Source organism: Dioscorea cayenensis, chromosome 5 (assembly GCF_009730915.1).
Source record: "Dioscorea cayenensis subsp. rotundata cultivar TDr96_F1 chromosome 5, TDr96_F1_v2_PseudoChromosome.rev07_lg8_w22 25.fasta, whole genome shotgun sequence".
Lineage (NCBI taxonomy): Eukaryota > Viridiplantae > Streptophyta > Magnoliopsida > Dioscoreales > Dioscoreaceae > Dioscorea > Dioscorea cayenensis.
In genome coordinates, this window is record NC_052475.1 from 13,109,153 (window position 1) to 13,129,228 (window position 20,076).

General features: G+C 33.1%; 1 protein-coding gene across 1 annotated transcript; it reads left to right on the plus strand.

The window, feature by feature from the left end:
• The first annotated feature begins 7,726 nt into the window (after positions 1–7,726).
• LOC120261174 (E3 ubiquitin-protein ligase RGLG2-like) lies at positions 7,727–14,414 on the plus strand. Its single transcript, XM_039268938.1, has 12 exons — positions 7,727–7,932; positions 8,230–8,650; positions 10,619–10,703; positions 10,782–10,922; positions 11,027–11,140; positions 11,295–11,392; positions 12,938–13,017; positions 13,215–13,320; positions 13,420–13,547; positions 13,658–13,880; positions 13,966–14,022; positions 14,139–14,414. Exons 2-12 carry the CDS (start codon positions 8,300–8,302, stop codon positions 14,217–14,219), a joined length of 1,464 nt encoding a protein of 487 aa, XP_039124872.1. The 5' UTR covers positions 7,727–7,932; positions 8,230–8,299; the 3' UTR covers positions 14,220–14,414.
• Positions 14,415–20,076: the final 5,662 nt, after the last annotated feature.

Sequence of the window (20,076 nt, forward strand, 5' to 3'; positions counted from 1 at the left end):
CCTATATGCATAAAAGAACACCAAATACACAATATAAGACATAAACCATGGTAACAAGGATGCTCAATGCATGTAAAACATATATAAAAAATATGTCTACTCAAGCACTTATCAACCTCCTTATGAACTTAGGCTTGTAGATTACCATGCTCAAGGAATATAACTCATTTTATGTCCACGACACTATAAGGGAGATAGAACTTAGGCTTGTAGATTACATGTTTAATTAGTAACTAATTTTTTGAGGCCTTTGGATAGGAGATGCCACCACTACCACCACATCAACCCCCTTCCCTTCCCTTTCTCTCTCTCTCCAACCAAGGCATATTCAATGGTAACATTGTGCTTATTTTTCAAAAAGGTGAAGTCAAAATTAAATTTGACAGTGAAGTTGTGTAGCACCTCCTTCAAGTGTTTGACATTTTCAAAACATTAACGGAGTATATGATGATTGGCATCTCAAATGGTTAAGAAGAACTAGCATTGGTTAGGGCTCCAACAAATGGTTGTAATGTTGGGGGGGAGCTAGGGTCTCAAACACATAGCGGACAATTTTTGGCAGTCAATACTATTCATCCCTTAAGGATCAATGGCAATCAAATCACCATAATTTGCATTCAAACACCAATGTAGATTTTTCATAAACAACAATTCTTGTGGGAAAAAACTCTTTACTACAACAAGAAAACCACAAGAACCTAGAATATTCAAGTTGTATGAGAAGTAGCTACAGTGTTCTTCTTCTCTCTTAAGCCACAAACTAGCTTAATCTAGCATATTGATGCATACAATCAACAACATGCCTTCCTTGAGCAATGAAGAATACACAACAAGAAGAAAATCAACTTGCCCTAGCCAACTCCCCATCTTCTTGTAAGCCCTAGCTTAGGTTTACAAGAATGAAGAAAAGAGCACAAATGTACCTTCTCTTCTTCTTCTTAGAGCTCTCAAGCTCAAATTCAAAGCTCTCGAACGTCTCCAAACCTTTCCCTTTGATGAATCTCGAATATCTAGCCCGCAACCCTCTTCTCCTTTCTTTCCTCTCTCAAAAACTCTCCAGAAAGAATGAAGAGTTAAATATGTCTTTCATGTTGCTACGGTACCTATATGGGTTCCATGCGGGCTATATGCCGCCCATATGACTTTCTCCGAATATCTTTGGTAACTCCAAATCGAGCAACTTGCGCGTCTCTTGCGGCTTGCTACAGTACCCTGTTACAATAATTGCTACAATTCTACTTCATGCGGCTGCCTTGTAGGTAGGGGTGGCAAAAATCCGGGTACGGATAAAACCAGGTCTGGGCAACTACTACTATAAATAAATAAACTTGTTGCCCAAACCCGGCCCGATTTTAAATCCGAACAAACCTAACTTGTCCGGACCCCCTTTTTTTTTTAAATCGGATTGTCCTGATATCCAAATTTTGTCCAAATCCTATAAATTACATTTAACTTCACTCAAATATTAAATTATAAAAAATAATTTAATTGACATTAAAATAAAAAAATCCAACAATCCAAAAACTCAAATCAAATCATACAAAATTCCAAGTCTTAATAAAAAAACTATATAAGTTTGAAGTTTTTGGAAAATTGGGCTTAAAACAATTGGGCTAATGATTTGAGCTTTTAAAATTTTAGAGGTACAAAAGCCCAATTGTCCGAATTTCTTTGTCCGGACCCGGCCCAAATTTAAATTGGGACAATCAAGCATTGTCCAAACCCGACTCGGAATAATACAACTTTTGTCCAAACCCTTTTTATTTCGGGCCGAACAAAACCGGGCCGGCAAGCCCGGACAAAATATTGGCACCCCTACTTTTAGGTACCCAGAAAGCCCCCATAAATTCTCTAGCAAGTCCAAATACGGCATTTTGCAGCCCATATACCCCAGCATGACTGCTACAGTAATTTCTGCATAACTCCATTTTGAGTTGTGTAGTTGCTATAGGCTTCAAACAAGGGTTGGACACCTTACATGTAAGAGTAACATAACCTCTAGGTTAAAGGCAAGCTTTGTGAAAACTGATCCATGATAGTCAAGATAAAAATCAAGGATTTAAAAATCGGACCGGACCGGCAGGTTGAACCGGTTGAACCGGGAACCGGCCACCAGTCCGGTTCATTTGTATATATTGAACCGGCTATGAACCGTTGTCGGACCGGGAACCGGTGAACCGGTTCAACCGGACCGACCGGTTTTTTTTAAAAAAAATTGAACTTTGAATTTATTTGGTGGTTCATGTTATATTAATATTAGAAAATTTGTTGTATTAATATTGGAAAATTTGAATTTTATTATGTTGAAGTTGTGAATTGAATCAATTGATACTTGTGGACTTGTTTGGTGCTTTGTTATTTGTACTTTATAGATTTGTAGTATTTTTGTATATAACTATGTATGTTCATGTTGAGAAATTAAATTTTATATAGAAGTGAAAGTTGTGAATTCTTCAAGCTTGTGCCTTGTGGTAGTGGTGGGCTTGTTTGTTATTTGTTGGTCTTGTTTTTTAATGTAGTCTTGTCTTGAGTCTTATAGAGTGTAGACTTGTAGTTATATAGTTATATTTTAAAAATAAAATTCATGGAGGACTTGTGATTTGTGACTTATGAGCTAGTAAAAGAAATAAAAATTTTTAATTTCATAGTTATATTTATTAAATTTCTATTTTTCCCCATTTTCCTGATTTTTTTGGATTTTTTTTTATAATTTTATGAAATTTTATAATTATTTTTTAAAATTTATTTATTTAAAAAAATTTTAAAAATAAAAAGCATTGAACCGGCCGGTCGAACCGGTTGGACCGGTTGAACCGCGAACCGGTTGGCTAACCGGTTCGTCGACCTGTCCGGTTTTTAAATCCTTGATAAAAATAAATAGTTAGGGAAAATATTTAAGAAAAAAAATTATAATCAATAATTTTATTTTTTTTTTATTTTTTTTTTGTGTAAACAACACATTTTAAAATAACAAAAATATTATACAAGAAGCATAAACAAAATAATAGGCAAATTTGTAATGCATCAAACCATACATAAACTTTCAAAAATTATAAGAACATATCCATGTGATATTCATGAAGGTAACAAGAAGTTGAAGAGACTTTTAGTGGTTTTTTCTAGTAATGTATACACCACCATGTCCATCACATTCTTCTTAGGGGTCGTTTGGTTCGTGGTAACAACATATTACCACGTAATGAGATTACCATGGTAATATGAGTGGAAATGTTATATGGTTGGGTAATATTGTGGTAATTTGATATAATCATGTTTGGTTGGGAACTTTTATTACCGGGAATAGTTCATTGTTGTGTGTGGTTGTCATTAGTAATCAATTTGTTAAAATATAAAAAGTTATAAGATTACCATGGTAATCCAAGATAAACACCAAATTTGGTGGTAATAGGATTATTTACTTTCTTGGTAACATTTATAAGTTGGTAATGTGATATCACCATCCAAATTACCACCGGTGTAATGCCAAATGCAATAATATTTTTAGATTACTACGTAATACGTGGTAAATTTTCTACATTACCGCGAACCAAACCGCCTCTTAAACCTATATATGTTGCATATATATATATATATATATATATATATATATATATATATATATATATATATATATATATGTAACGTGTCTGCATTAGAGGCGATAGGACAAATTGTTTTATGATCTTCTAAAAGCCTCGATGCCCTGATATACTAAATTTTAGAGTTTGAACTTCTCTTCTATATATGAAAATAGCAAAAATAAAGTCTCCATCTCCATTCACAATCTCAAAAAAAGTCGCCTGCACCACTAAAGTAGTCAGCAATATATGCCATGAAAAATCCATGGAAAACAAAAACAAAACTCATAGTTTGGGTTTTCTCCGTAGGACTCCTATGGCTTCTCATACAAGTGAGATGTGTTACTGAGTAAGGGTAGAGTGAATGACAAAAAAGAAAATGGTACTAAGGGAGATGGGTTACTTTTCACACAAACGAGAGGTAAAAAAGAAGAAGAAGAAGAAATAGTGGGTGTTTCTCACACAAACTAAAAATTCAAAGGCCATACTATGCATAAAAGTGGCATGATCAATCTAAAACATTCGCTCAATAATGAAGGGTATTTCCCGATTTTCATAAAAGTGTTGATAGCTAATGTAATAAGAACCCGAAGGTAACACTCCTCTATTCCTATTTATAAGTCTACTTCAAATGATTCACGCATATTAAGAAATCTATTAAAATTAATTAATAATTTTAAATTAATAAAAAAAATTGTATGATATTTCCTTTTGTACGCCTTTAACACGTGACTTATCGATATTTCATTTTAAAAAAATATGATTTGAATTAGAAATAAAAGGTAAGCATAGGAAAAAATTATTTGATGTTTTTTATATTTTTTAAGCCGACATGTATAAAATCATGACAAAACTTCCACATTCAAGGAGTACAATTGAAAAAATGGTCTAAAAGATATAATGCTATGTTAAAGAGATTTTCTGAGAAGGATGAAAACTTCTTGGTCCAGAAGATGCGGTAGGTTAAGCAAGATATCTCACTAGCTTTCATTTATTTTCATAACCTTACAAATGCAACGAGTATATATACAGTCAGAAGCATATGAAAAAGGAGGCAATGATTGCCAATCAATATATTCTCACTTGGTCATTACATGGATGTTTGCTAAGATGAGTTACCAGGGCTGCTAAAAAAAGCAGCAACATGCATATGCCTCAGTGGAGTGAGTGGAGGCGGGTACTTGAATATGTGGATACTGGAACCACCTACATATAACCACTACTTACACTCCCAGAAATGTGTCCTCACCCGTGATTTGAACTCTCACCAATTATGAAGTTTTCTAACGGGGATCCGTTTACAAATAGATCATTTGATCATTAGTGTCAGTCATCACAAAGATTGGGCTGCAAACTTGCACTCACAACTGAGGACTTTTGGCACCACTAAGTCTAGTGTGTTTTGAATTTGAGTAATGAGTATTCCACAAACAAAGCTTTATATAGTGGGGTCAGTGCCACTAAACCAAAGATTTTTATTTTTTTTTATTTTTTTATTTTTATGTTTTTTGCCCGAACTAAATTATCAATTTGATTTATCTGTGACAAAAAATGAAAGAATGAATAGTCACCAATTTGTTAATTTATATATATACTTTTTTGGGTTCCTTTTGGTGGTCCTCAGTGCATGTCCATCCTTTCCTTTTTCCCAACGATAGACCTCTGCTTCACATGAAACGATCATTATTCCAGCATAAGTTCTGGTTGGAATATTTAAACTGTCATCGACTATGTTGTATATTCCCATTTTCTTGTTTCCTTATGGCCTCTAAAAAAAAGGCATTTTGTTATGTGGATCAGAGTCAGATCCCCTTTTTCCAATTTGTATGATGAGAAGCAGTAAAAAAGACACTGAGATAGACCACCATTGCCTGCTCATTATGCATTGACCCCATCTTTTCAAGTCAACCCACCAAAGGAAAAATTATTGTGAATTTCTTTTTCCTACTTATTGGTTTTTTAATTGAAAGATATTTAATGATCCTTCTAACGTGGTCGTTCATATGACATCATTTATTAACCCCCACCATTTCACAATGAACATTTTGGTGCTCATCAACTCATAAATATATTTGATATAGATATAGGTACGTCCTCACTTTCAAGTTTATTTAGAAAGACTAGTTTGCGTATATACCATTGTTATTAAATTATAAGAAATTAATTTAATTATTGGTATAAATATCAAAATGGTTTCTCTATTTTTCGTTTTCCGCTTTTTTAGTCCCTCTAATATAAAATTTGTCTTTTTGGTCCTCGTATTTACACATTTTTATCTTTTTTTGATCCCTTTAATTCATCAACTAGAAGGACCAAAAAGGCAAATTCGTCAATTAGAGAGATCAAAAAGATAAAAATGTGAAAATATAAGGACCAAAAAGGCGGATTTTATATTAGAGGGATTAAAAGAACGAAAAACACAAAATAGAGGGACCATTTTGATATTTTGACCTAAATTATTTCATTATTAATTTGAAAACAGGAAAAATAGTAAAATTTATTTATTAAATATGAAAATTGTTAATGGAAAAATAATTCATTATATTTAAAATTTATCATTAATTGTTGATGTAAACAATAGAGGCTAAGTCCTTAAGTGATGTGGAAGTTCGAATACTTATATATACCAAAACAACTAATCTAGAAAAATCTACCATCTAGAAAGCTTTCAACAACTCGTCCTCCTATGAGCTTTACAAAGCAAAGACAAAGGAAACAAAAATTTAAACAATGAAAGAGAATTTACCAATATCACTCTCTTAGATTTTTATAATTTTTGACAAAGGCGACCCATCTTAGATTTTTTATATTATTTTGATTTGAGGAGATATTATTTTTTAAACAATTATTCAAAAATTGAAAATTTATTTAATGGATGTAAATATAATATTAAATCACTACAAATATTTTTTTTTTTACCGAATAGGTTTCCATGGATGTCAAGTTGGCATCCTTGTCAGCATCTGCTTCATTCTTTTCTTTTTTCTTTATTTTAAAAAAATAAAATAAATTTTTTATCATTTAAATTCTAAATTTAAATCTTTAATTGTAAACGGTAAACCAAAAACACTCTTCCTAAACCTTAAATAATAAATTAGGAGATTTTTTGTTTTATTATTTAGGGTTTAGGGTTTAGAATTTAGGATTTGGAGTTTAGAATTTTAGGATTTAGAGTTTAATTATTTAAATTTTAAGTTTTTAGAATTTTGGATATAAAATTCTATAGTATTTGAGTTTAAGATTTTAGAATTTTAAATATTGTTATATAATTTTTTTATTATTTTAGAGATTTAAGGATTTTTAAAGTCTAATTGTCATTCTTATTAAAAAAAAATTGACATAAATGATGATATAGTTAACAAATTGGTACAACGTTATTTGGAAAATCTATTCAATAAATGTATTATTATATAAATATATCATTGCCCTTTATGATATCTACTCCACAATATGTGTTTGAATAACTTAACGGTACTAGTTAATTAAATTAGAATTAATTTTGATAAAAAAATAATTATATTGATAATTATAAGGCTGCTGAGATAGCTAGGCATGATCCAATATGTTTTTATTTTAATTAATTTTCTAATGGAGTAACAAACTCAAAACTAATATGGGGAAGGTGTTTTTCAATGTCAACTTTCACCGATAATACTGTTTTGTACTATTCATATATTGTATATTCGAATTCAATATTGTTCATCAGTATTGTTTACGAATCCAGATGTAAGTTTCTATGAAAAAAACTGTGATTTCATTTCATCCATCAAGGATCGTAGAATAGAGAATTTTTCTAAAAAATCCATAAACCATCATGCACGACAGTACCTACATATTATATTTGAAAAAATGCTTTTTCAAATAATAATATATTTTTTTATTGTTTTTTATCTAATATCATTGAGTAATAACAAATAAATTATGTATAGAATCTCAACAAATTTACAGATAATCTTGGTATTTGATTTATCTAATTTGAGAAATTTGAATATGTTTGGATTCCATTATTCCAACACTGATCATTTTGTAATACTTTTCTCTCATTATCATTTTCCCTGTCCACGTCAGCAAGCACAATCCTTCAAGTCCTTTTTACAAGAAATACCAGACTTTTCCCCAAATACAAAGTTAACCATCTTTTTGCTCAATAAATTATCCATAAATAAAATATATAAATAAATTATCATTATTATCACGTTTTGCCATTGCTTGTGTTGGTTCATCAAAAGATTCAAAATTAAAAGCAAACCCAAATTGCTCTCGAGGTTGGTATCAATTACACTCTTTCCTATATTGGTCTCCAATTTGCTCTCCAATTCTTCCAATTTGTTCTTCAACAAACTTGAATCCCAAGGCAAGTCTATCATCATCATCATGAAAATTGTCTTTATTTTATTTATTTATTTATTTATTTTCCTTCAAAAAAGTTGTGCGGATGCGTGTTCCTTGTTTTGTTGGACATTTGGAACTATTCTCTTGTTTCAAGGTCGGTCACAGGAAGTTCTTGTTCGGTCGTCGCCGCCATCGCCACCGCCACGATTCCTCTGTTCATATTTCTGATCAAGATTTGACTTCTTATATCACCCGTATCTTGGTTTGAGATCTGGGAATTCGCAATCTTGAATCTTCTTGGTTTTGATTCGCATCGCAGGTTCGGAATTAGGGATAAGGGATTGCTTGGATTAGTATAAAATTTGAGTGAGTTTTTTTTTTTGTTGTTGATGGGAGGGAAGAGTTCTCGAGAGTCGACACCGAGATCGGTGCCGAGGTCGCACTACGATCGTCGGTATTCACACAACCAAGGTTGGAATAGCCCTAGCTATTCGTACTCGCAAGAATCGCCTTACCAGAGTTATCCTCCTCCTCCTCCTCCTTCAAGTTCTGCGAGCTATGATTCCGTGCCGGTAGCGTACCCGCCGCCGCCGCCACCGCAGAGTTATGCATCGTCGCGGGAGAGTTATGCGCCGCAGCCAAGTTATGGACAGTCATCTCAGGCGAGAACTGGGAGGCCACGACCAACGCTGGATCGGAGATATTCCAAGATTGCTGATGATTATCAGTCACTTGAACAGGTATTAGATTTTTGTGAATTTTTTCGTTGGTTGGTGCTTAGTGATTGTTAATTTTATGCCAGAATTGTAGAGTGATTTGTTTTGCTGCCATTAAGGTCTGATTTGCTAGTATTGCTTTTGGTGTTTCTTTCTTAAAAATCCTTTTTCCTTTGAGTAACACCGCATGAGGATTTTTGATTTTTAATAATTTCTTCTGTGAGGAAGGTGTTTGTTCATTCACAGAAATGTTATCATCGTTGTTTTCTTCTTCATATTATTTAGACAGGGTAGCCTATGAAACAAATTAGTAATTTGCAAGTGAGACCCCAGTCAATGTCGTCAACTAGAAGTAATTGGCTTTTTGGGACATCAACTTGTTCTTTTTTTTTTTTTAAATAAAAAATTTAAAGTTGGTTTGGAAATATTACCACTTAAAAGCATCTTGCTGGGAATCTTTAAAAGAAAGTGGCCTGTGTTAATGGTGTATGTGAGGATATACTTGCCCTGAATGGAATCAATTATCACCTTGATGGATTTGTCAATTTTGTGAGCATCTATTACAAGAGCAGTGCCTAGCCTTTGTTATTCTCATCATCTGAAGAAATTTGATTTTCTTCATGACCTGAAAAGGCTTGAGGAGATTGACCATGAAAAATTTTAAGATGTATTCAATTTTGAATATCTTTTATTCCTCTTCACAATCACTACAAAACTGTTGTTGGCTGATATGCACAACATTTGTTATGAAGCTGAATTTTAACAGGCAACATATTTCTTATCTTAATTAGTATTTGCACTGCATGGTTCTTTTCTTTGCATACCACTACCTGTATATCATTTTGATTTGCTTGCCTTTTCTGCCATGAAAGCACTAGTTAATTCACATATGGATGGATTTAGCAATCTTTACAGCTTTGGCTGTATAAGGTGAAGGCAATAGTAGTTATCATGTCCCAGTTTCGTTGTGGGAAATTTTTGAAAGGAAGGTCATTTCAATAGCCAAGAAGAGCTACTGGACTGTTGTGAACAAATGGACTTCATTACTATCATAGTCTGGATATTTTGTGGTTGCAATGTTCAAAAGAAGGTCTTGCATTTGTCCTTAATGTCATGTCTAAATGTTTACTTACAGAAAATGTTTTAATGACATATACTGTCAAAACTAATCGGCTAAAAACTAGAATGTTGGTTGGTAGTATTTTAGGGTGTGGAAAAAATAGGTTTAATTTGTTTGAAAGGCTAAAGGAAAAGCATTGTCTTTCTTGAACTTCTGAATATCTCTATTCCCTCATTTAGCAGCCAATGTAAGAGTTCTCAACCTTTTCCCTTTAATATGTGTTGTGAATATGAATGCTGGTATTAGGTCATGACTTAGGTTATTTTTTAACGAGAATGGTTAAAAAGCCTTTCATTCCACTCCTATTATTGATGATTTTTATTAGATTTGAGCAAGTATTCTGTGATTGGCTGGAGTTTTCAGTAGTTATTGACCTGCATGTTTTCCGTTGAAGAGTGTTGTCTATTGAGGCAATTTCACACCTTAAAGAACCAATTTATCTATTCATTTTATGTGTTTAGCAAAAGAACCATTATGTAGTGTAATAGATGCATGTATTATGTCGCTTTTTGTTGCTGTTGTTGTTATTATATGACATATATGAAGTACTTACGATTAGAGGTTTTGTTATCATGCACCATTGGGTGAATCAACGATCTTAAAATTACAAACCAGTGGCATTTTCTAAATGAATTTCAATTTCATGGATCTGTTCTCATCATAATTGCTTACAATGACAATTCAATTTTTATGGTGATATTTAAAATTTTTTTATTCTAGTTGGTTTAAGAATGCCCTTTATGTAATACTTGGTGATTTTAAGTTTTATTCTGCTTTTCTGCTTGTGAAAGCACAGCTTTTTCTTGGCATGGTCTTCACAATGCTGTTGCAATCATAATGCTTATAACCTTTTATGTCATTTATTCTAACAGGTGACTGAGGCTCTTGCTCATGCTGGTCTTGAATCTTCCAATCTTATTGTTGGCATTGATTTTACAAAGAGCAATGAATGGACAGGTTATCTATCTTAAGCGGTGATTTATCATGTTACTAGCTGATTGCAATAATTTATGTTAACCATCTCACTTATTTCAGGCAAGTATTCGTTTAACCATCGGAGCTTACATCACATTGGTGACATTCAAAATCCATATGAGCAAGCAATTTCTATCATTGGTCGAACTTTATCGAAGTTTGATGAGGATAACTTGATACCATGTTTTGGTTTTGGAGATGGTATAGAACTACTTGCTACATGCTGGAAATGGGCTTAATGATGCAAACTCTGTTACTTTATAAATTATAAAGTTGACATTATTTGTTCTTTTATTTTTTTGCAGCATCCACTCATGATCAAGATGTTTTTAGTTTCTATGTGGATGAGAGGCCATGCAATGGATTTTCAGAGGCTCTTGAACGTTACAGAGAAATTGTTCCACAATTACGTTTGGCTGGTAGCATTCAGTGCCTTTTTTCTCTGCCAATTTCAATATTAGCTTATCTGAGAATTCATTTTCATTGGACTGGAGAATCAACTCTGTCCTTTTAAGTTGTTGGTATATAGCTAGCATCTTATATTTTGTTCGACTTCTGGGCTCTACTGTTTAGGGCCGACGTCATTTGCTCCAATAATTGAAATGGCTATGACTATTGTGGAGCAAAGTGGAGGACAGTACCATGTTCTGTTGATAATTGCTGATGGGCAGGTACAAATTATTTGTCCTAGGTTGATTTTGCATGCTATAATTTTATGCTTCCTGGCTGATTTTGCCAAGGTTGGTCATGTAGTTGCTAAAGCTTGACCTTATGATAGAATGCATGCATTGTCTTCTTATTACAAATGAATATATGATAATTGTAGGTTTAAAATTAGTTAGTCTTAAAAATTGTCAGTAAGGAGCTAATATTGGGATGTTTAGGCATGTGCCATTGTTCTGACTGCTATATAAGTGCGTAGGTAGGAGCAATTTTTGTTAGAAATGGAAGCAGAGATGACTACTCACTCTGTCATATTTCTGATCTAGCTTTTCTTTGACTTTAAGAACCAAAGTTTCATTATTTTGAGAACATCGCTTCCAAACAGTTAAATACTCTTGATGAATCTTGTGATTTATGTTTGGTTATCATAGTTAAAATGACCATCTTGCTGATTCTAGTCATGAAATTTGTGATTTAGGCTAATTTGTGTTATTTTGACTCTCTAAAGTGGGAAAGCAAAAAATGACGTTTTAAGTTAAAAATATTGCTTGATGTGTTTCAAGATAGCACCTACTTAGATGTGAAATTTTTTTACTCATCTCTCAAGAAGATAACAATCGCAGCCGGGTATGTTCTTGGTGCACTTCGCCTATTTGCAACTTAATCTGGGGAATCTATAGCTGAGTTGCCTTTTCAGGTTAGATTATATCAATTTTCATTTATATGATTGACAATATAAAAAGGATTGCCATATTTGGAAGAACTACATTTTGATTGTATCCCTGATTTTAGAGAAAAAGAGGTTTGACGCACTGGGAGATGACACAGTGTTATTCAACCTAGTCTTACAACTTGAACGTCATTCTTCTCCGTTTTTGTAGCCCACAAAGTCCCTCCTGGTCTGGATAAATGTGAGGAGTCCAAAATGGTCTACCCATAATAAATCTGAAGAAAAGAATAGAAGGAAACAAGTATGAGGGTTAGTCAAGCTTGTGATGTAGCTCTTTTTGCTTTTGTTCTTTGCTGTATCTTGTTATCATGCTGCTTCAACAATCTTTGGTTGCGGAGACTTGGATAGCTAACTATATATAAGCAGTCTCTTTTTTGTGAACTTGAGTTTGTTCAGTGATGCATGGATGGACAAATATTTTTATGCACCAATTAAGGTAACGATTAATGCTCAACATTGTTGACATGATAATGTAAATGAAGTTTTGAGTCCTTACAAGTGAATTGTGCAACTGGCTATTTTCAGTGTGGAAATTCTTTATCATTCTTGATGCGTGTTAGGATTGTTGTGGTTTTGATTTGTTTGTTGGGCAACAAACATGGCTTAAGCACGCATAATGACTTTGCACAAATGAGGTACAGTGGGCGTCCGGGAAAATAGCGCTATATAGAGTTTAAATGAGTGTCTTTTTTACCTTTGGTTTTTGGTTTTGGGGGAGTTGCTTTGAGATTTAATGCAAACATCCATAGATTTAATCAGCTAAGCTGCATGAGCAACTAAGTTTCCAAAATTGTCTGGACTCATTCTCATGCATTGTTCACAGGTGACAAGAAGTGTAGATATTGAATCAGGTCAGTTAAGCTCCCAAGAACAGAAGACTGTTGATGCTATAGTAAAAGCCAGGTATTATGATTGTGATTGATTATTTCCATTAATGCCAAAACCATAAAGCATATTCTGGACAAGAATGACCTTTATACATTTTGTCTCTTTTAACTCATACCTTTGTTTTCATAAAACTGGATAGATGTGTGTGTTACTTTTTCCTTGGCCATTATTTTTATATTAACATTTGATCTTATAAGCATCATATTTTGCAGCCAGTTTCCGTTATCCATTATATTGGTTGGAGTTGGCGATGGCCCTTGGGATATGATGAAAGAGTTTGATGATAACATTCCTGCTAGATCATTTGATAATTTTCAGGTAATGTGATCATTACATATTAAGCTTCATTCCAGCCGTATGTGCGGACATTCATGTCCAGGCAAGAGACTAATTGTTTTAAACTTGTTATTTTGGCAGTTCGTAAATTTTACACAGATCATGTCAAAGAATGTGCCTCAGACTCGCAAGGAGACAGAGTTTGCCCTGGCGGCATTAATGGAAATACCTTTACAATATAGAGCAACGTTGGAACTTGGCCTCTTGGGGTATAATTGCGTAAACTACTGCTTGATTTCAATGCCTCTCCTTTTGCCTTTCCTTTTCGTGTTTGCCTATTTTCGAGTCAATTAATTGCTTATTTGCTATGTCATTCCAGTAATCTGGTTGCAAAATCTTCAGAAAGGGTACCCCTCCCACCTCCAGTAGGGAACCATAATGTGTCTGTGGGCTCAAGAACTTTCAAATCTTCTAGTTTCCAGCAAACTGGACCCTCCTACTCTGGATATGATACTACACCAAGTTCAGCACCCTTATACTCTGGATATGATACTAAACCAAGCACGGTGCAACATGCATCAAACTCTTTATCTGATAATCTGGTATTTCTTGCCTTCTGGTGTTCTTCTCAAGATTCTCTCAGCAAAACTTTTCTTATCTCTTACAATGATTTGCCATGTTTGGCAGGTTTGCCCAATTTGTCTAACAGACCCGAAGGACATGGCATTTGGGTGTGGACACCAGGTGAAGTAAACTAGTGTGCTCTTTTCCTGCTTGTTCTTCTATTTTTTTTTTAAAAAACTTTGGTGGTGGTTATCACTGATCATTGTTAATAATGCTTTGTTTTTGCACACTTGCAGACCTGTTGTGAATGTGGACAGACTCTTGAGTCTTGCCCTATTTGTCGCAGTCCGATTGTGACAAGAATCAAGCTCTACTAAGTCCTGATTTGTAGGGATTATTCAGTTGAATTATTTTGGTTAAATTCTTTTATTTTCTGTTAAAAATGAAGGATTGGAAGCGTTGTGATACTGCACCTCGGTATATCCCGGGGAGAGCTCTGCTGGCCTGTGACATATTTTGTGCTTGTGTAAATATACTATTTACATTGTTCCGAGTAAACATTCTTTTGTTCTTTTTTTGTTTTTTTTTGTTTTTGTTTTTTGTTTGTTTGTTTTTTTTTTTTCGCCTTTGCTAACAAGTTTTTCATCTAGAAACATTACATCACTTCATACTGATTTATTGAAGCCTAGTTAATTAGTTAATTGAAGGAAATCCTCAGCTGTATCTGCAATTGAATCAGTGGTACACTGCTACTTTCGATGGTGTTTATTATTATGATGAAGATGCCCCAAAATTTTCACATTCAGTACTGTGAGAATAATTCTTCATGAAAAGCGTGTGAAGCGTGGTTAAAAGAGCCTAGCACATATCTTTATTGAAAATAAACAAAATTACAAAAAAAAAAAAAGCTGGAAATACAGAACAGAAGCTACGAGAAAATAAATGAATATATATATATATATATATATATATATTAAAAGGAGATGCCGTGCCGTTGAAAGAAGTGGACTTCATGAGCACCCGGCGGATCCTTACCATGATCAAATAGAGAAACTGGATGAAGGCTGGTGCCATGACCAACTAACCTGAGGGCAATGCTAATCCAGAACCTGGGGATAACATGGATTCTAGGGGGACCTGCATCAAGAATAAGGTGTCTAAGAACACTGATCCAGAGGTCAGTTGTCCAGGGCTCTTGAGGATCTCCAGACTTGATGGCAGAATAGAGGTCCTGGGAAGCTACAAAAATATATTGAACTGTGCTCTTTAGTGTTGTGGATGGCCACTGTAAGAGCTTTGGCTTCTACATCCAAGAGTCGTCGCAATAGGGCAACAACCTGCATTTAGAAGGGGGCACGCCCTGATTTGGCCCGGCCAAACCCACCGAGTCAACCAGGCGGGTTAGTCTAAAAACATTGGTTGCTTCACATGGGGGTTTTGAACCCTTGACCTCTACCACCATTCAAAAACATTTTACCAAATGCACTATCAAATCTTTGCAGATGGTGATGAATATCGATATATATAGATAATTGTTGGATTTAACAACACCAACTTCTTAAAGGCATCTTAATGTTGTTGAATAGTGACAAGATAATGAAAACTTATGAGTTATACAATATTTTATTTAGTTAGCCATACACTTGTAATATAGTGTAAGTAAATATTTAGTGTTAAGTGAAAACATGTTGAATATATCAAGTTCTCAACTATCACTACTAAACATTGAAATGCAAATTTGCATAAATGATTAGAAGTGTGTTTAAATTTCATAAAAAAATAAAGATAGAAAACCCTAAAACTAGTGACTTCTTCTACACTCACAAAACCCTAAAACTATTGAGTATAAAAATAATAGTTTTTGAGAGTTAGAGAGTGTAACTAAATTTTAGGTAAACATCAATAGTGACAAATAAATAATTTAGTGGTAATTTTATTATAAACTAAAAGAATTATATAATAGTTTAAGTCACACTCAAAAAAATACATAAGCAGTTTAACCCAATAAGAAAACAAATTAAGCCCTTCATATTTAAGTTATTTTAAATTATTTTAGATTTGTTTGAATTTTTGTATTTATTAAAATTATTATTAATTTTATGATTTTTAAATTAATTAAAAAAACATGGTTTGAGTTTCATTTTATTCAGTTATTTTTAGCAATAAGTCAAGAAAAAGTTGTAGGGTGATTGGTAAAAATGTCGAAGAGTTTGGGAATGGGGCATGGGCCGGTTACGGGTCGGCCACAAACCGACTTGGGCCCAGCGGAGTAGGCCCGGCGGGCCCGGTTAACCGGTCTAAGCCTATGTCTAACTTGCAATGGAGATTATGTAATTAGAGTTTACAATATAAAAGCCTGCACCTCCTTGTGTTGTCTCTGTTCAAAACGGCTGGAGAGAAATTGGAAAGTAAGGGATTCCTGCCCATGTGGGCATTAGGATCAATAGCATGTGCAAGGCTTTTCTTGCAATAATTTCAAAAGCTGGGGCTTTATCCTGAAAATGCAATTACAGCTAGCTTTCCAAGATATTACAGATTTGACAAAGATTGAATTGCTTGCTTAGTTGGACACCAACCAGAAGTCTGAAAGAAAGCCATTAAGGAAAGATTTGGCACAGTGAATTATAAAAAATTTTAATTTTCGATATCTCAGTTACAGTTATTTCCTTCATTAAAAACCCAAGATTTAAACAAATTGATTCATTCCAAATTTATGAGCAAGCCCCATGAATCGAAATCTTCCAAATTTACAACTAGCTTTCCAAATGTGCCAAGCCATAGCAAATATCACAGATTTGACAAATATTGAATCGCCCGCCCTATTGGTGCCGGGGTCGGGGAATTTTTTCAGGAGTCGGGGTCGGGACAGTGGCCAAAAAAAATTTCCCATCGAGGTCTAGGGCCGGGGCCGGGAATATCCTCCCCTGCCCGGCCCCAAAATATTAAATATTTAATTTAAATATTATATATATATATATATATTATATTTTATGTTATAAATATCAAAATAAAAATTAGAAAAAAACCCATATATTTATTTATTTAGCAAATTATTAATAATTAAATAAACATTAGTATAAAAATTAAATAAAATTCTAAACTTATATTAACCATATTGCACATTTTAAATATTTTTTAAGTTTTGAAAATAATTTATTGGTGATTGTGTATGTTGGTATTTGTGTTAAGTTGTATTTGTAAATGAGTTTCTCAATTATAAAAAATTCTTATGGTATTTTTTAGCAAATATTTTATAATTTTAATTTTAGATAATAATATTTTAATTTATTAATTGAGGCGGGAGAATCTCCAAACCCGAAAAATCCCCATGGGAACGGGGACAGAGAAAACAATTCCTCGTATTCGGGTTCAAGGATGGGAGTATAATTTCAAGGTCGGGGAAAAATATATCCCCTGGTAATCCTCGCCTCGTTGACATCTTTAATCGCTTGTTTGGTTGGAAACCAACCGGAAGCGTGAAAGAAAGATTTGGCACAATGAATTATAAAAAATTTTAATTTGGGATCTCAGTTTTATTATTGCAGTTATTTCCTTCATTGGAAACCCAAGATTTCGAACAAATTGATTCATTCCAAATTTATGAGCGAGCCCCATGAATTGAAATCTTTCAAAATGAGTTCAAATAATTCCCAAGTGACAGAAGAAATTGATTCATTCCAATAAAGCCAAGGTCACAAGTGAGGCAATGGATTCAATGGAAGGGTGCATTAAAAGTGGAGCTTAAAGACAGAATTGCCCTTCTTGTTGTCGAGTAGACCAACATGATCATCTTCGTATTCTAACCCGGCCCAATAAGCATGTGTGAATTGCATAATAACCTAGAGTTCATCTCCTCTGATTCTGGAACCAGAAAATACACTGATTTTAGCCTATCATTTTCTGGCACGTGTCCAACGTGATGTTATTATATTTTTTTATTGTGATTGGGAATACGTGTCAGGTTTTAATAGGCTGGAACCAGGGTATTCCCTGATTCCAGAATCAGGGGAGATGAGTTCTAATAACCCGCATGATTAATTGGTCATTTCATATAAAATTCAAAAAATATTATTTAAATTGGTGCATTCTTTTCAAGCGTACAAACTCAAAACATAAACAAATTCTTTTCAAACGTATATATGATATCATAAAATACCGTGTATCACTTTTTTTATTAAAGATAAAATACATAAATCATCACTGAACTATTTATGATTTTATTTGGATCAATGAATTATAAAAAATTTTAATTTAATACCTCAGTTTTAATATTGCAGTTATTTCGTTTACTAAAAACTTTAGACTCGAATAAATTGATGCAATCCAAATTTATGAATGCACGATATGAATCGAAAGCTTTAAAAATTTTCAAATACTTCCCAAAATTATTCACAAAGTTGTAAAATTAGTCAAAGAAAAAATGGCCTTCCCAAACAAATCAAATAAATCATTTATAATCCTATTTGGGTTATTGAATTATAAAAAATTTTAATTTGATAACTCAATTTTATTATTACATATAATTCGATCACTCAAAACAATAGATTTCGAAGAAACTAATTCATTTCAAATTGATGAGTGAGAGTTATCAATCCAAAACTTGCAAAAAAGGCTCAAATACCTCCCAAAATTATCCATAAATAAGTAAAATTAGCCAAATAAAAAATCCCCACCACCAAACAAATTAAATGAGCAAAATCTTGAATGAAAATGAGCCGATTCATTGTAATCAATCAGACCAAAAAGATTATCTTCCGATTTGAACTAAGCATGCATCAACTATCGAATAACCTGCAATGCATAATTGATCATTTTTTATTAAATTTATAAAATATTATTTTAAATTGGGAATTTTTTTTCTATTGTACCCACTCAAACTTGTTTATTAATATGGTACTGTGCATCTCTTATATTTAGGGTAAAATACAAAAATCATCATTGAATTATTTACGATGAATTATTAAAAAAAATAATTTGATACCTTAGTTTTATTATTGCAGTTATTTCATTCATTGAAAACAATAGATTTCGAATAAATTGATGCATTCCAAATTTATGAATGAGAAGCCCGAATTGAAAGCTTTTTAAAAAATTTCAAATGCTTCCCAAAATTATCCACAAAATAGTAAAATTAGCCAAAGAAAAAATGGCCTCCCAAAACAAATTGAACGCGCAAAGCCAAGAAAGAAAATAAGTCGATTATTCATAGAACAAAGGGGTATTTACCAAAAAATAAATCCATCATCGATTTTTCTTGCAAATTCAGAAGAGATATGAGAGGGGGCCAATGGAGTAAAGGACCAAAGGTCACATGTGATGAAATGGAAAGGTGCCTTAAGAGAAAAGGTCAATGATGAAATTGCTCATATTGTTTTAGGGTAGAGCAACATGAACATTTTTGAATTTCAACTTAGATAGGATAAGCATGGAGCAACTTCAGAATAACTTGTACTATTGATCATTTTATATAAAATTGAAAAAAAAAATTGTTTAAAGTTGGTCCTTTATTCTTTAAAGCATACCTACCCAAAATATACTTATTTATATGATATTATAAATAATCAATCAACTTTTTATGATCTCTTTTGAATTATAAAATATTTTAGTTTGCTAACTCAACTTTATTGTTGCAAATTTTTCTATCACTCAAAACGCTAGATTTCGAATAAACTAATTCATTCCAAATTGATGAGTGAGCGGTGTGAATCGAGAACTTTCAAAAATTCAAATGCTTTCCAAAATTATCCATAAAACAGTAAAATAAGCCAAATAAAAACCCCCTCCACGAAATAAATAAATGGAGCAGAATCTAGAATGAAAATGGACATGAGAGCAATCACAGGAGAGAAATCCAGCATCGATTTCTCTGGGAAATCAAGAGAGACGGGAGATTGGGCCAATAGAGCAAAGGTCACAAGTGCGGCAATGGAAGGGTGTATAGAAAGCGGAGCTTAATGACTTAATTGTCCTTCTTGTTATCAATAAGACCAACATGATCATCATCGGATTCCAGCCTGACCAGATAAGCATGCATCAATTATGAAATAACCAGCATGATTATTTGTTCATTTCATATAAATTTTCTTTTAAAAAAAATAATTGGGGCATTTTTTTTCAAGCATACCCACTCAAAATATACTAGCAAATTACAAAATAAACTTTCATTAAAAATATACATAAGTATCCCTTCTTATTGGTAGCAGAATAATTTGTTTAAGGACAAGATATAGTATT